Source organism: Phalacrocorax aristotelis, chromosome 15 (genome assembly GCF_949628215.1).
Source record: "Phalacrocorax aristotelis chromosome 15, bGulAri2.1, whole genome shotgun sequence".
In the NCBI taxonomy this organism is placed as follows: domain Eukaryota; kingdom Metazoa; phylum Chordata; class Aves; order Suliformes; family Phalacrocoracidae; genus Phalacrocorax; species Phalacrocorax aristotelis.
The window spans coordinates 3,677,067-3,693,753 of record NC_134290.1 but is presented as its reverse complement, the minus strand read 5'-3'; the positions used below and the strand labels follow the sequence as shown (position 1 = coordinate 3,693,753).

General features: G+C 41.1%; 1 protein-coding gene across 2 annotated transcripts in view; it reads left to right on the top strand.

Annotated features, from left to right (window-relative positions):
• The window catches only part of MED13L (mediator complex subunit 13L), a 203,718-nt gene that overhangs the window by 158,790 nt on the left and 28,241 nt on the right, over positions 1-16,687 (top strand). For both annotated transcript variants that reach the window (XM_075110712.1, XM_075110714.1), the window contains 8 exons: positions 800-1,528; positions 2,787-3,009; positions 3,625-3,730; positions 4,126-4,250; positions 5,563-5,662; positions 9,231-9,451; positions 12,664-12,869; positions 15,310-16,256. In XM_075110712.1, the coding sequence (XP_074966813.1) occupies positions 800-1,528; positions 2,787-3,009; positions 3,625-3,730; positions 4,126-4,250; positions 5,563-5,662; positions 9,231-9,451; positions 12,664-12,869; positions 15,310-16,256 (2,657 nt within the window). The remainder of the gene's footprint in view (positions 1-799; positions 1,529-2,786; positions 3,010-3,624; positions 3,731-4,125; positions 4,251-5,562; positions 5,663-9,230; positions 9,452-12,663; positions 12,870-15,309; positions 16,257-16,687) is intronic.

Here is a 16,687-nt window from a genome sequence, read left to right as displayed (position 1 = left end):
CCTGCTGTGGCATCCTTGGGCGCCATCAGCTTACGATGAAAATACTGATTAGCTGTACCTGAAATACTGAAATTCCGTGCTGTGCTTCCCAGTCTCGAAGATACTGGATACAAATTGGAAACAGCCGTAATAAAATATGCAGCCAGGAATAAGTTTGTATGTTGCTGCATTTTTTGTTTTGAATACTTTAAAATATTTACTCATGCTTTCTTCATCGGTTGGTAGTTCCTTTTTCATTTTTTCTTATTTTGGGGGGTTTGGTTTTTATGGTTTTAGCCTAGAGTTGTACTTATTTTTCCGTACCTGGTATGGAGGCGGAATCTGCCGTGGAAGCGTCCTGCCGTGTATTGCATCTGTGAACATAACATAACCAATTCCGATCTGTATCTTTTGTAACAGATGCTCGAGGGTGTGCGAGAGCAGTGCTGTAGTTCCGCAGCAGCCATTTTGCCTGAAAGGCTATCTTTCTTTAGGGTAACGAAAACAACGGTAGCTTGGACGTTTTTGCTATGCTACCTTCCACCTGAGCCGTACTAAGCTTTTATAAACGTTACATCTTTCCTTTGAGTGCTATTTTCCGGAGACTGTCATTTTCCATTTCATAGGTCAGAGAAACTGCAGCTGAGTTGGCTTAAATGACCTGGTCCAGATCGTGACTGTTCCAGAATCTCTTAAAAGATCAGGAACAGACATAAGACTTCCCAGTGCTGTTCCTTCGGTTGTTCCCCCCCGCCCCGCCGCCGTTACGTCAGGTAACCGTATAAACCATGCAGCAAATTGTTTCTGCCTCTGCTTTCAGGCACAAGGGTTTCAAACAGCGTTGTGCTGCTGGCTCCAGCCGTCCCCCAACGATAAATCAGCCGGGATTCAGCGTGGGAACAGTGTCATCTTCATCATTGCCACCTCCCGCCTCTTCAAAGCACAAAACAACAGAGAGACAGGAAAAAGGAGATAAACTGCAAAAAAGGCCTATGATGCCGTTCCACCATCGGCCCTCCGTGACTGAAGAGCTCTGCATGGAGCAGGACGCATCAGGGCAGAAACTGGGATTAGCAGGAATGGAGCCCTCTTTAGAAGTCCCTAATTCCAGAAAATACGAGAAGCCGCTATCTATACCTGCTAGAAATCCAAGCAAGCAAATTAATATGAATCCTATGGATTCACCCCATTCCCCTACTTCGCCCCTGCCTCCCACGCTTAGCCCCCAGCCGAGAGGTCAGGAGGCAGAGAATCTGGACCCACCTTCCGTACCTGTAAACCCAGCACTCTATGGCAGTGGGCTGGAGCTTCAGCCCTTGCCCAGCTTAGATGATAGGACAGTCCTCGTTGGACAGAGGTTGCCTCTGATGGCAGAGGTCAGTGAGACAGCATTATACTGTGGGATAATTCAGAACAGTGAGTCAGTAGATCTGTGGAGGACCTACAGCGTCCCATCAAGTGACGACGCAGAGTTCAGGCCACCAGATCTTCCCTGTGAGAGGTATGATGCCAAGATGGAAGTAAGCTCGGACAGCACCGCACTGAAAAGGTAAGAGCGCGGATTGGTCTGGGTGGCGGCTTTATTAAATTGTAAGCAGGACCAAACTCTGTTTTCAGTTGAAACGGAAACAAAATGGAAGGCTTCACTGTGACATCAAAGATGACGTGTGCTGGAGATAACGTTAAATACTTAGAGATGTGCTGTTGTAGTGTGCCTCATTTCTTTCTTACCTGGCTTTCTGCTGGACACTATAAGAACTGATGAATCTTTTTGTAACCTGTATCACAGGAATTTGAGCAAATATAAGAGTTTTCTTAAACTTACCTTTTTTTGATTATTTAAAAAAACAAAACCTGTGTTTAGTTACACAAGCTTCCAGCTACAGAAATGCTTGGGTTTGAGTGACCTCCTGTTTAGGACACTAGAGACACTTCAGTGTGGTTTGTCCAAGTGTGTGGGTCTAAAATTGCGCTGTACCACGCTTTCTGTGAGTAGCAGCTAATATGGAATAATGCGGCTTTCTGTAAACCCACTGTCGGATCTTTGAAATTGATAGAAGCTTTACTATTAAATTCAGTCTCTGTAGGATTGAAACTGAAAACCCCAACAGAGTCCCTGGTGTGTACACAGAAAAGAGTAAACGCTAATCTCTTGTAAATGTTACTTTTAAAAAAGTGCAGTTAAAATGCAGTGTCTTCCTCAGTGAAGAACACAAACTACCTAAATTTTAAGGAATTTTTAGCTCTTTTTTTTTAAAAAAAAAAACAAACATGGATTTTCTTCTATGGAAAGATATTTCTAGGTTGGTTTGTTTGTTTTTTTATTTTAGCGTGAGAATTTGAATTAATTTTTTGCTGGCCCAAAAATTACTTTTGCATTCTGACAATGCATACTAAAAATGTACCGAGGAGAGTCGTTGATGAAAACGTATAAGCTAAAATTAACTGAGGAAGCATTTTTGAGTTATGACAACATTGATTTTGGTAATGACAATGGAGTTTGCTAGGCTGAAAGGGTTCTGTGTACTGCAAAGTGGTTTGATTCATATAGTGACAAGATTAATTCTTTTTTCATTGTCCCAAAGTACTTCTTAATACAATAAGATGTTTAATACTGAATGTAGGCAAATGCATCATTTATTTGAGGAAAAACCGTATTTCTGCTAGATCGAGAAGGACGGAGTGAGAGCGCCACGGGCTGTATTTGTGTGTCAGCTACAGCTCCTAAGAGCTGTTGTTTTGCTTTGCTGTAAAACGTATGTTTGTTTTGTTTCATGATGGCTTTGCTTGCTTATTTTCACTTTCAGGTTCTTAGCACAACCTAATAAACGGTTTAAAATTTTGGAAGAGCAGAAACCAGTGCAGACACTGAACTATCTTGACTCCTTGCCCCTAATACAACAACCTGGAGAAGGCTTGGGAGACACTAGTGATCCGTACACTTTTGAAGATGGTGATATAAAGTACAGCTTCACTGGCAATAAAAAGTGCAAACTTGGGGCTGAAAAAGATCCTTTGAAAAAGATCAAGGTAACGTGTAAATGCAGAGTCTTTATAATTAATGTTCTTATTGGACTTACGGTCCTGTAGCACAGTATTTGCTCTACAGCTCTCAGGAAGACCCAAGCCTGTTCCACAGGTCAAAATCAGAGAGATTTAGTGTTTCTTTCCTGCACCGGCCCACAGGAAAAGTCTTCATTTCACTATGCTATTTTTGAACTGGTATTTGCTGGCATCCCTCTGGGCCTGTTTCTGTAGGAAAACACTGCTGTTGCAGGGAATACTTCCTGTTTATGTATATAATCAGCTTGGCCAGCAGCATGGCCCTGATTCAAGCTAAGAAATAAAACACTTTGAGCCACCACGCTTAAAGTTCTAGAAGATGTGTTTTCTGGAGAAATTGTACTGGCTAGCAAAGTTAACTGATGTATGTGGAAGCCTTTGTAAATCACACACAGTGTTACTTCAGGCTTTTCCCGACACGTAGATAAACAGCAACCGTGTTCTTTTCCGTTCTTAATTTTTTTTTTTCCTTCTGAAAGCATTTAATCCAGAGCCCTGAGTTTGGCTTGACATAGGAAAACAGTTGTCCTTACATACCTTAAATTAATATCCAATAAAAAACTCTTGTATTTTTTTGTACAGCCAGAAGATGGAATTGGTACCAAGGAAATCCCCACAACGGGTCATTCTACACCGGTTCCTGATGGAAAAGATGCCATGTCTATTTTCAGTTCTGCTCCTAAGACTGGTGGGTAAAAGCTCCTTAATTCCCTCTGCAAAGCAAAAATACTCAAAGCTATGCGATAAAATCTGAAAGGAAAAATCACGTACTGAACGTTTTACCGTAACATGAGAGCTATAGGCAGCTCCTGAGATGGAAAAGCTCGATTCTGCTTGTCCTTTTTTTAATAACATAATTTTTTTTTGTTGTAGAGTATTAAAGTTGAGCAGCACCTACCTTCATTCTTTCCCTCTTGACCTTCGGTGCTTGCTTAAAACTTGACTGCAAGGCTATTTCTAGGCTACATCATAGAAAAGGGGCCTCAGTGACTCTTGTTTGTCCCCTATTTAGAGTGAGAAGTAAAATTTTAAAAAGGCAATTTGCTCCTATTTTTCATGTGTTTTTCCCTTTCTTTTTGACAGATACCCGGCAAGACAATGCTGCAGGCCGAGTAGGCTCTGGTAGCCTCACACAGGTGACAGACCTGGCTCCATCACTTCATGATCTCGATAATATCTTTGATAATTCAGATGAAGATGAGCTTGGTGTAAGTCTCTGTAGGATTGAGCGTTCTGTAGACTTAAACCTTGGCCAGAAAAAAGGAGGAGGAGGAGGAAGATGGAATCCTAGTGGGTAGCAACTATCCCTAATAGATAGGAGAGAGTTTCCAGGTAGGCCGGCTTGGGTTTTACCTAGGAAGAACTGCTAGCAGAGAGAGGTGTCCTTTCAGGAGATCCATCAAAGAGAGAAATCACCACTGTGCCTAATTCAGGAATGTTGGTGATGGCTTAGGTGACATCAAAGCTTGTGTCGTCTGACAGTTTTTTAGTCATGAGGGGAACCTGGATACAACTAACTTGCTGACGCGGTCATCGCATAGACAGGCTATAAGAATACTTCCAGGTGCTCTATAAATACATTGCATCTGGTTTGGTGTCCTTAGGTTTTGTCAGTATTTTGTGTGTGTTTGAGGTTATGGAAGAGAATCTGGTGATTTGTTCTTTTACCTTATCTAAGAAGTTGCCTGAATTTCAGTAATGCTCTGAAGCATGTTTCTTTCTACTGCTACAAGCAGTTTATTTCAGTGCTGAATATTAGGAAATACAAAAGGAAAAGCAGATTTACATCAATTACCAGGAAAAAAAATCAAGACACATGGAAAGACAAAGATTTGAATAATTACTATTTTTAAGCTTAATCTAATACAGCCATAATGATACAGAAGGTGATCCTAAACTGACTCATAGTAACTAACAGCGTTTAAAAGTCTAATGTCTGTGCACCACTTTATTTACCGCTTCTCCCTGTTCTGTCGTTCCACACAAACTGCACTTAAGATGTCGCATTAATAGCAAATCTACTCCAGGACTGTTCTATCAAAATGAAAAAATGACCTTTTTCTGTGAGGTTGGCCTGGACAGACCGCGTGTCCTTCCCGTGTTGAGCCGCGCCCCGTGGCAGGCTGTTCCCGGCACGCTTGCCCTCAGCGTCGCGTTCCCGTTGTTATCTTACAGTGGTCCAAACGTGGAAGCACGTGCAGTAGTCACATTACAGATCAGTGTTTGTGGTAACATTTTGAGTATAATTTCTGTGTATATAGCCACATGCGCTTCTATGTATGTATCTATATGGGGGGTATATAGACAGGCAAATATTTCAGAGACTCTTTTGTTTTAGTGTTGAAAGAGGGGAAAAAGAAATCCAGACTCCTTGGGCAGGAGCAGATGGGAGAGTAGAAAAGTCCACTGTTTTCTTTCTTGTGAGATCTCATTCAGAGAGCTTTTAGAATTTTTAATAGCTTATGAATTCTAATATTTTGTATATTTTTTTAATACAGTATGTGATTATTCTGCTTTTAGGCTGTATCACCGGCTCTTCGGTCATCAAAAATGCCTGCAGTAGGGTCTGAGGAACGCCCTGTAGGGAAGGATGCTAGAACAGCAGTACCTTACCCACCAAGTAAGTAGCAACAACTGATTACCTCTTTGTTGACAGCTAAAATCCCCTCACAGCTACCGTCCTGCCTTTCTGTAGGAGGCTTATAATGTCACTTTTCCAGAACTAAGCGGTAGTGTGCTTATTGTGTTCTGTAATTACGAGGTGCCAATATTAAACGAGGATAAGCAGGTTTTAATGAGAACAGTGGATGGTAATACGGACATACATTTTTAATGTGCGTACTGAGATTTGAGATGCTCTTCTTTCGGCGGTGTTGTCTTAGATTGGAAGAATGGGAGGGATTTGTTACGAGTCTTCATTTAGAAGCTATCCCCTCTATTCTCAAGTCAGTATTTAATCTCAATTAGTCACTTACACCATTACTATATCCCTCTTTAGATGTAAATCATTCTTTTTTGAAAGAATTCAAAGAATTTAAAGCCGTGACTTACCAACTGGCCGTTATGGTGCAACCGGTCTTGGAAGAAAATTGCATTCGGCATTCGACATAGACTAAAATCACCTTCACGGTTTAATCTAGGTGTGGAAGTGCATGATTAAAAGCAAAGAACTAGGTTCTATCTGAAAGACACATTGCAGACCTTTTACAAATGGTTATGGTAGAAGTGGTGCTTGTGCAGGTACTACACGTGCACAGGGAAGGCTATAGGAGTGCAGGAAACTTAGAAATTAAATTTAGTATTCTGAAAACACATGAAACGCAGATTAAAACAATAGGGCTGTTTTGTAAGGCCTGTGCTGACGCCTGTTGGGAATGATGAATTTAACTCTGTGAGATACATGGGCTTTCTTGCAATTCTTGTACCTGAAAGGAGGTTGTAGTGAGGTGGGTATCACTCTCTTCTGCCAAGTAACAAGCGATAAGATGAGAGGAAATGGCCTCGAGCTGCATCGGGGGAGGTTTAGGTTGGATATTAGGAAAAACTTGTTCACCCAAAGGGTTGTCGGGCATTGGAACAGGCTGCCCAGGTTGAGTCTCCATCCCTGGGGGTACTTAAAAGACACGTAGATGTGGTGCGTAGGGGCATGGTGTAGTGGTGGCCTCGGCAGTGTTAGGTTAATGGCTGGACTCGATGATCTTAAAGGTCTTTTCCATCCTGAACGATTCTGTGACTCTATTTACATAGGTGGCGTTTCTCTTGAGATGTAAGAGAAACATATATATGTATGTCCAGGGAAGAAGGAGGTGAGAATTTTTGGTGTAGTACTAACCAGTCAAATTATGAATTACAAATTACTTAGTGGTGAGGAGGAAGAAGGTTTGATTTTTGTGGCTTCTATAAGTAGAAATCAAATCTCTCTGCAAATTGTTCTTTAATGCCTTCTCATTAACTTTAGCTGGTAATGAGAACAAGTTGAGGAGAAGAAAAAAAACAGTCTGAAGGAGATGAGTCAGAGTTTTATGGACCCATAAAAGCTGTGCTGATTTACTCAAATCTAGAAGTCTGAAGTATAAAGAGATTGGATTTTGACAGGTTTAGTTGATCCATAGCTTTTTAAAATATGCAAAGCTTTTTCAAGCATGACACACATGAAAATGAATAATGATAGTTAGCCTGTTGCTGTAGGGTTGGGGGATTTTTTGTAATTAAACTTTTTTATGAATCTGCAGTGCAGAATTTTGCCAACTGGAGTGAGCTTGAGTGTGAGAAAATGACATACTGTAGAGCTGTGTGAAATAAGTTAAATAGGTGCACCCCACTCCTGTTTTGTAGCTGTTCCCGTGACACCAGCTGTCAAGGCATAACAGTATCTACAGGGGACTGAAATGCCTTGTACCTCATAATAAAGTCCTACTGACCACGTTTCATTTTAACCTTCCTTCCTGTCCCCCTTTCTTCAATTTCTAAACCACGCTTCTCTTTTTTCAAAAACAGAGGCAGTAGCTAATCCCGCTGCATCCTGAAGTTGACATTTCATACTAGCACTGGGTGGAAAATTGTTTTTTCCATTAGCTTGAACCTGTTTTCAACATTAATTTATCCTATATCAGGACAAGACTAAGGTCTTTTAAATTCAAAGGCTGGGGATGGGGGAAGAACTGAGTGGGAATAATTCACAACCCATTATTTACTGAACTACTCCAGGTCATGAAAGACTGAGCTCGGCTCTGACTGTTACTACCAACAGAGCTCCGTTTTGGGGAGCATTTGAGTTGGTTTACTTTGTCTAAAGAACGAACTAGACATTAGATAGATTGGTTGTCTCACCTCTCTGCACAAAAGACCAAAGTTCAGGTTTTGGCTCTGTTAAGGCCGAGTAGAGACACATCTTGAGGTTGCAGCATCCTACAAAAATGTACTGTTAGTCTATGTATTCATAAACTATATATAATTTTAGTTCCATCATTTAGTTCTGTCTTTTTCAATTAGTTTTTGAGAGTAGTACTATATTTCACCAGTTTGGATTTCCACAATGCCATGTTTACCAGTCAGAAATCCATCTGTATTTATGAATTTTCCATAATCTTTAGGCTGCAAAAGTTATCGAATACAGGCCTGTCCTTGTGTCCTACCAACATGGGCTGGATGTGTGTGTAGGAATGGACATGGAACTGGGCATTTAGTCTGTCAGAAACAGTGTTTACGAAGAGGCACCTGTGGGAATTTACCCCTCTCTAATTTGAGTGTTTTAACAGTGAATTCACCAGAGTGGTGGTTATGGCCAGAGAATATCTGTCCTAATTTAAGTCAGGAGAAGATAGCATATATCCTGAATTTTAAGCAAAATAAATATGGAAGTTGGTAGCTGGAAGGAAAAAGAACGTAGCTGGGGAGAGAAATACCAGCCTATTCTGATTTTTGTTTGATTGCATTACACTTTATAAAGCATTTCTGTTGGGGTTTTTTGTTTGTTTTGCTTAAAGAAGAGAAATATGTGGTGGATGATTACATTATGTTCGTTTACTGAGAAGTAATTCAGGCGTTTTCCTGGCTTAATATCTTGTGATGTGAAATCACAATTTGACGGCTTCCGCTGGCACTTGCCACTTCTGGATGGGGGGCACTCTGGTTCTTAAGCCAAATTGCCTGGGCCTGGGCCAGCAACAGCAGCCTGTCTTATCGTCAGGTGCTATGGTGCTGGGGACCGAATGAGCTACAGTGACTCTACGTCAGTGGAAGAACGCAGCTACGTGCGTGCTGATTCCAAAAGCCGCCTGTCTGGGGCTCGGTATCAGCTCTGAAAAAGGGAAGAAACTGCTCTGTATCTCCTTAGTAACAGTTGCCGGGGTGAACTTTGCATTAATGTCAATTAATCGCTTCTATTATTAAATATTTTGTTGTTGCTGTTAAAATTGTACATAGAATTTGTGTACCTACCAGATTGTTGTTTCTGCTGAACACTAAGTGTCCAAAGTGTCCCTAGGAAGTTTTGGGTATTTATCCCTAGAGTTAACTTTTTGTCTAGGTTTATACTGGTGTCAGAAGCCCAGTAAATCTGTAGAATCTTTGCTAGGTTTTAGCTGTTGAAATAAGAGGTGGTATTGAGTCAGTCTCTTCTGTTTTATTGGATTTCCTTGAGAATTTGTATTTTAATGATTAACAGTGCGTTATTTCGTCATATTTAGCTGTGGCAGATCTCCAAAGGATGTTCCCAACACCACCTTCTTTAGAACAACACCCTGCCTTCTCCCCGGTAATGAGCTATAAAGATGGAGTAAGTTCGGAGACGGTGACTACCTTGGGAATGATGGAAAGCCCTATGGTCAACATGATGCCAACACAGCTTGCTGAGTTTAAAATGGAAGTGGAAGATGGATTAGGTAGCCCTAAACCTGAAGAAATTAAGGTAACATGCCGAATATGTGGTATTTTCATAGTCTCATCTATGTATGTTCTGATTTTTTTTATATGTATGTTTTGATTTTTTTATGACTTGTAGCGTGCGTAGCAGACTAACGAGTGTGAACTGGATCCATATAAAGTCTTTAGTGGGAAAAAAAAATTATTCTCTAGTAAAAGAGCTTTTTAATTGTTTCCCTGATTTTAACAATAGGTATTTTTCTTCTGGTAATTTCGTGTTTGTAATGTTTTTGGGTGTTCTCAGAAAACAAACAATATTGTACGTGAAATGAGCCCTATGCCTAACAAAGAATGTACGTATATGAAAAAACATCATACTTGTGACTGAGTAGCTGTTAAATGATTTATTTCTTCAGATAACTTTTCTGTAGCACCTTTTATGTATAGCCACTCCTTGCTGCCAGTCTCGGGGGATGCAGCTAGGATAAAGTCATGCATGTAGAAAGGCTGCCTTTTTCTCTCTGAAATGTTGCCTTTTTTGGTTAGGGTTGAAAATCTCTGAGAAAGCCCAGGGGTTGAACTTGCTCTGTTTCTTCTTCAGCTGATGTTACTTCACAAGTTTTAAGGCCAGATGGGACCATTCTTATCTGACTTTCTGTATAACACAGGTCAGGTAATGTCACATAGTTACTCCTATATTGAGTCCTATAGTGTATCTGAGTAAAGAACTATTTTTAAATGGGGACTCTGCTGCTGGGTACTAGTACTCACCGCCCTGATTTACACATCAAGATGTCTCCATTTTTCCATAGCATCACATAAAAGGACTTAACATAAGCACCTAGTGTACATTGATTTGTATTTCATTGTTCCATCTTTAGTATAGGTTAAGAGGTAGGATAAAATCATTCTGCCTGCTTGTGTGTATTCTGCATTACTTAACTTTTTGGGCCAATTTTTGTCACTTTTGTCAGAAGTTATCGTTATCATATGCCCATGCATATAGCCTGAGGGGTTTTTTTTAAACTTTAAAATGCACATTTCCCTGTAGAAATACGCATCACCTTGTTCTGCAGCCAGCTCATCTGTACGCAGGTAATAAAAAGGGAGAGATGCACTACAACTCTGTCTTCCTGATGGTCCCCACCCTTGATTTTATAGCCCAATTCTCCTCCTTGAGGCCTACCCTGTCCCTAATCTGCCACAGCCTGTTCCTTCTATTTCAGCAGCCATTTCTCTCCCAACACCACCTCCTTCCCTCTCGTTTTGTGCTCCTGTGAATGTTGGAATTAACTGAAGGCTTGTTTTTAACCATCTGCATTGCTGAGAGAGCTATACACGGAAAGATACAGCACTTGCAGTTGCATGGACAAGAAGTGGCTATATATCACTATGAGAATACTGGTGTGTAAAATTATCGTAGTATAAATGATTTAGTCAGCTGTGAATTAGTAAATTTTCCTGCATGGCAGTAATAGTATTCCTTAGGCAGACTGAAAGTAAAGCACAGGCACGCCGCGGGGTGACTACCTCCATGAGAGCGTTCAGATTTGTCCCTGGGGCAGGAGGAAGTCCCTGTCTGTCCCTGCGAGATGTAAGACAGCTTGTTGCGTTCAGGGGTTATGTCTCCATATTATGACAAAGTGCATCCAGTCAGACCCAGGAGTTACCAGCGCACAGGGCTGCAAATGAAGCTGACGCTTGGGAAGAGGCTGAGCCGGTAGAGAGCTTTTTACAAACAATTCTGTTGAGAAAGAGAGACTTTGCGGAAGTGTAAGGATTTAGTTGTCAGTGGGCCCCTCGTCAAGCCAGGTAGCCACCTGGGAAGCGAGGCATATCTAGCGAGTCTGCTGTGTTATTGCAAGATCTTTTCTTCCTTCTACCCTAACTTTGTAACTTGAAGGCGTGATGAGGGAAGGCGTCTACCCAGAGGCTTTGCTGAAGTGCAGTGTCCATTTGCCTTGCGTAGTTTGTGGGTCTTCCAGTTTTTATACCATCGCAGAAGTTCAAAGTAAGTTTTTTATAAGGTTTGTAAGGCTCCTCCTTACAAATGGACCGTGCTGGGTTTTTTTCTTCTGTTTGTGCAGTACAGTATTTGCCTAAGAGTAGGATAATTTGGGCCTGGAAAGAAAATCTGTATTGGAATTTGTTGAGCTGAAAGTTTTTGAGTGTGAACAGGTTTTAGGGCATCATTGATACTGAAGATATTTCAATCTCCCTCACAACCATTTTAGGAGTGCTAAAATACATATTTTAATTCTGCCTGATAACATTTCCAACAGCACAGTTTACTTGCTTTTAAGTGTGTCACACCTGCTCATATACACCAGTGGGGGAAACAGGCACCTAAACCCATTGCTACTCATTTTGAGAACATGTAAGTAGGTTTCTTGCGCTGAGTATTCAGCAGCTGAAGATAGTAATCCACACATTTCTCATCTCTCAATGCTTTCCGAGCCGCAAGGGAAAAAACGCAAAGATCTAATGAGACCTTAAATACTGAAATTCTGAGAGATACTACTGTTACCATTTCAATAAAGATTTTTACTTTGCAGTAGTGCCTCAAAAGGACTAGCTCTTTTCTTCTGAAAGAAACTTGGAATAACTCTAGAAACTCTGGCTGAAGTTCTTGTCATCATTCTCTGCCAACAAACCTAATAGTCGATGAAAGTCTGGTTTGACTGGACTTCATTTATATTTATATTTACTATTATGCTTAGTGGATTGTTTCTATATTTATATTTAATACTATATTTAATATTTGGGACATGTGAAATGTCCACTGTTATTACATGGATTATATTAATCCCCAACAAGGGGGTTATTCAGAGAGGCTGAGCTAAGGCACCTAAGGTTTCTTCACACTGTGACTCAGCCTCTCTCCCCATTGTCTCTATAGAAGCCTTGCAAAATCACTCTTTTAAGTGCCTAAATTAGGTGCTTAAAGCTAGGTGGTATGAAAATTTCATAGTACACTACTCTTCAGACATAGCCTGTCTTAAATGAGTCTAATCTAATTGTGAAATGTGACGACGTGGAAGTCGTATTCCGTCTCAGTGTAACAAGGAGCCTCAGCTGAGTTTCCTTGAAGGAACTGCTCTTGAATGTTTTGTGGAATGAGTAAATTTACTTAATTTTGGAAAAAATGAAGTTGTAGAGGGTTCAAACAGTACAGTAGGTTTTAATGACTAATAAATATCTAAATATAAAGAGCAGCCTTACCTTATTGTTGTAAACAATGTCACTTCGGTGTTACAGGATTTTTCGTACGTGCACAAAGTTCCATCATTTCAACCTTTTGTGGGCTCCTCCGTATTTGCTCCGCTGAAGATACTGCCAAGTCAGTGCCTCCTACCTCTGAAGATACCAGATGCCTGTATTTTCAGGCCTTCTTGGGCTGTTCCTCCTAAAATTGAACAACTTCCTTTGCCACCTGCAGCCACTTTCATTAGAGATGGCTACAAGTAAGTACGGTCTTGTAGGAAGTTAGTTTGTCGTGCGCATACCTAAAATGGCTCATTAATTAAAATTTTGCATATATTAACAGTGCTTCTGCTATGCACCAGAACCATAAAACATCCTGCCAGGGTGTTCTACACCTTTTCAATTTGTCATTGTCTCAGAAAAAAAAGTTCTGATAGTAGGAACATTTGAATTAAAAACAGCTTTTAGGAATCGGTGTCGTTAGTGTCCGCGACAGTCTTAGCGCTTTTAAAAGAACAGGAACGTGGTACTTGAACTAATTACAATTTCTGATACAGGAAAATGCCGTAATTCAACATAAAGCAGAAGCGTTAAGGAATAAAATGGATGCACTTAAGCTCTCACATCTCTGCCCTCCCATTTCAGTGTCCTGCTCTCTAGCCTGCAGTTAGGTGCCCCTTCTTCAGACTCGTGTATTCAGTTTGAGCTTCAGCCTGATGATGCCTGGTCCTGGTGATACCAGTTTGCCTTCGGAGGGCTCTTAGAATTTCGAGTGGGCCTGTGACAGCTCCCTTTGCCCCGTTCTTGTGTCAGCTCTTCTGAGTTCTTGCGATTTCACCTGAACGGGTCACCTAGGGAGCTGCTAATCAGAGAGGCGCTGATGGGCTGCATGCTATCCTCCGCTTTCTGATACTGACAGAAAAGGCGCCGTGTCTCTCCTGGCTGTGAGAGTGCTGTGACCTGTAAGCAAAGACGGCTATCAAATCTAAAACCTTGTATTCCTTACTCAGTTTGCAGAAATTAGCAATGTTTATGGAAGGAATTCATTGCTGGAGATCATGAAAGCTATCAAGAATTTGCACTGTTAAATTCATAAAACCTCTTAAAAGGTATAATAATAGTACACAGGTCTCCTGCTGCATTGCATTAATTTCTAGAAGTAGCCGTCTGTATCTTTAAATCAGTCTGTAAATCCTTTAAATCAGTCCTTTTCCAGCTCCGAAGGATCCTTCAGTGTTCTCAAAAGAATTGCGAAAAAGAAATTGTAAACCCTTGATAGTGCCTAGGGAGCAATTTAATTCTCAGGTTTTTTTCATAATAGTAACCGATTCACCAGGCCTGAGCTGGTTATTAATTTCAGGTATTTGTTGGGGAAAAAAACCCTTTCATTTTCAATATAATCCAATTAGAGTGAAGATTATTACTGCAGGCTTCCAACAGAGTGGTGATTGCCAATCAAGGTTTCTAGGTCACCTTTTCTTATTAGTCTGAGGCTTTCAGTGTGCTTCAGATTCAGAACTCCTTCAAACCTTTGGTTTGTTTTTTTTTTTTTTCCTTTCTTGGTTTGAGGTGGACATACATCAGTTCAAGGTAATAAAATTATTCTGAGGAATAAGGTCTTCATTGTTTTCCTTCTCAAGTCACTAATGATATCTGAGCATTAAAATAGTACTCTTTTTAAATAACACACAAAATACACAGGAAGAACAAACATGATGAAGGAGGGGAAAAAGGTTTTTTTCAAGAGACTCATTGAATTCCTACACTTTTTCCTTGCCCTAATGTGTAAAGAATATGTTTCAAGAAAAGTGAGCAACTTCTTAGCAGCTTGGAAAGGAAAAACTTAAGTGAAGTCTTACTCTTTTGGCCCCGTATTACCTGTTTCTTGATAAAATGAGTCATTCCAGAGAGAAGATAGATCTCACGGGAGTGTACAAACTGTTCTTTGGTCACTTAAATTTGGCAGAAAATGACAAAAACAGAGCAATAAAAACCAGTCATGACAGGAGATGACTCAAAAATATGATTCTTAGCTTTACTGGACTAAGAGTCTGTAATGCGGTGTGTCATGTTGTGCCACGGACTGTGTCGTCCTAGATGAGTATTTGCATTTAGAGTATCTCAAACCCTGTTACCGCCGGCATGCACCGTGAGGCAATAGCGTGTATAAGTGCCCCATGCGTGCCTTCTGACAGCTATTTACAGTGGTAATTTCTAAAATAAAGTAAGATTTCTATGCCTCTGAAGTATTTTCTTCATTTCCACTAATGTGTGGAATTGTTTTTAACACAGATAATTGTGTTTAAAACAACAACTACAAATCTTTCTCTTTTCCCTAAGAGAGTTACAAATCTCCTAAAATCTTAACTTGATAATTCATCTAGAGCTTCTTCTCAAGAGCATTTGAGCTCTAGGCCATGGGAATAATCTTTGAGGGCTCCGTGCCTGTGGTGATACCTCTTTATTCTACTGATAAGGCACGATGGTGTTCATGATGAGAATCGCAGTTTTAGTTGAGAGACATGAGTAAAAGGCTATGAGCAGACGTTTGAAGGTGTTCTTCCTTTACTGCCGTTACAATGAATCCTTTCGGTTTTCACCATCTCCGTGTATTTAAAAATAAGTTTTGACAAAATCAGTCTTTACAACCAACCAGTTTGTGATGGCATTTGACTCGGTTTGTTCATATATTTCTTGTAGCAATGTGCCTAGCGTTGGGAGTTTGGCCGACCAAGACTATCTTCAGATGAACACTCCTCAGATGAATACACCAGTGACGCTAAATAGTACCGCTCCGGCCAGCAACAGCGGAGCAGGAGTTCTGCCGTCACCAGCGACTCCCCGCTTCTCTGTCCCCACCCCACGCACTCCCAGGACCCCAAGGACTCCTAGAGGTGGGGGTACTGCGAGCGGCCAAGGATCTGTAAAATATGACAGCACAGATCAAGGTTCACCTGCTTCTACCCCTTCTACAACCCGACCGCTTAATTCTGTGGAGCCGGCCACTGTCCAGCCAATCCCAGAAGCCCACAGCCTGTACGTCACCCTAATTCTTTCAGACTCTGTGTTGAACATCTTCAAAGACCGTAACTTTGATAGTTGCTGTATATGCGCCTGTAATATGAATATTAAAGGTGCAGATGTTGGATTATACATCCCAGATTCGTCTAACGAGGATCAGTACCGTTGCACCTGTGGCTTCAGCGCTATTATGAACCGCAAATTAGGTTACAACTCCGGGCTCTTCATTGAGGATGAGCTGGATATTTTTGGCAAGACCTCGGACATTGGCCAAGCTGCAGAAAGACGACTGATGATATGTCAAAGCAACTTGATCTCTCAGCTGGGAGAGGGAGCTAGAAGGACCCAGGAACCTCCAATGAGCCTCCTCCTCCTCCTCCAGAATCAGCACACACAGCCTTTCACATCTCTGAGCTGCTTGGATTATATGTCCTCCAACAATCGTCAGACACTCCCTTGTATGAACTGGAGTTACGACAGGCTGCAGGCAGACAGTAACGACTCCTGGATAGAGTGCTTCAATGCCCTCGAGCAAGGCAGGCAGTATGTGGACAACCCCACTGGTGGAAAAGTGGATGAAGCCCTAGTAAGAAGTGCCACTGTACATTCTTGGCCTCACAGCAATGGTACGGGCCAGAACAGGTTTTTTCCTTTGAATTATTTGTGACCTCTGTAAATTTGTTTGGAACTTGCCGGTCATGAGCCACTTAATCTTTGTGGGAAATGATATGCGTAATAATACTCTAGAAATAAAGGAGATTTCTGAAAGCTTTATAAATTACATATAAAATACCAATAAGACGGTCGTCCTTAGACTTTGTGGTCTAAATTGTGTGAGAGTCTGTGGAAGTTCCCAAATCTGAAGCAGAGATGCAAAACGAATTTGACTATTGAGGGGAGGGCAGAATTATGGCGCCCTTTTTTTAGAGAAGGGTGTCAGCAGAAAAGAATTGCTCTGTATGAAAGTGTCACCAAGGAAAAAAAAATGTTACTTTATAATCAAATATTACCTGTTTATGTGCTGAGGATGCTCGGACTTCTTATGACCCGAGCCGGA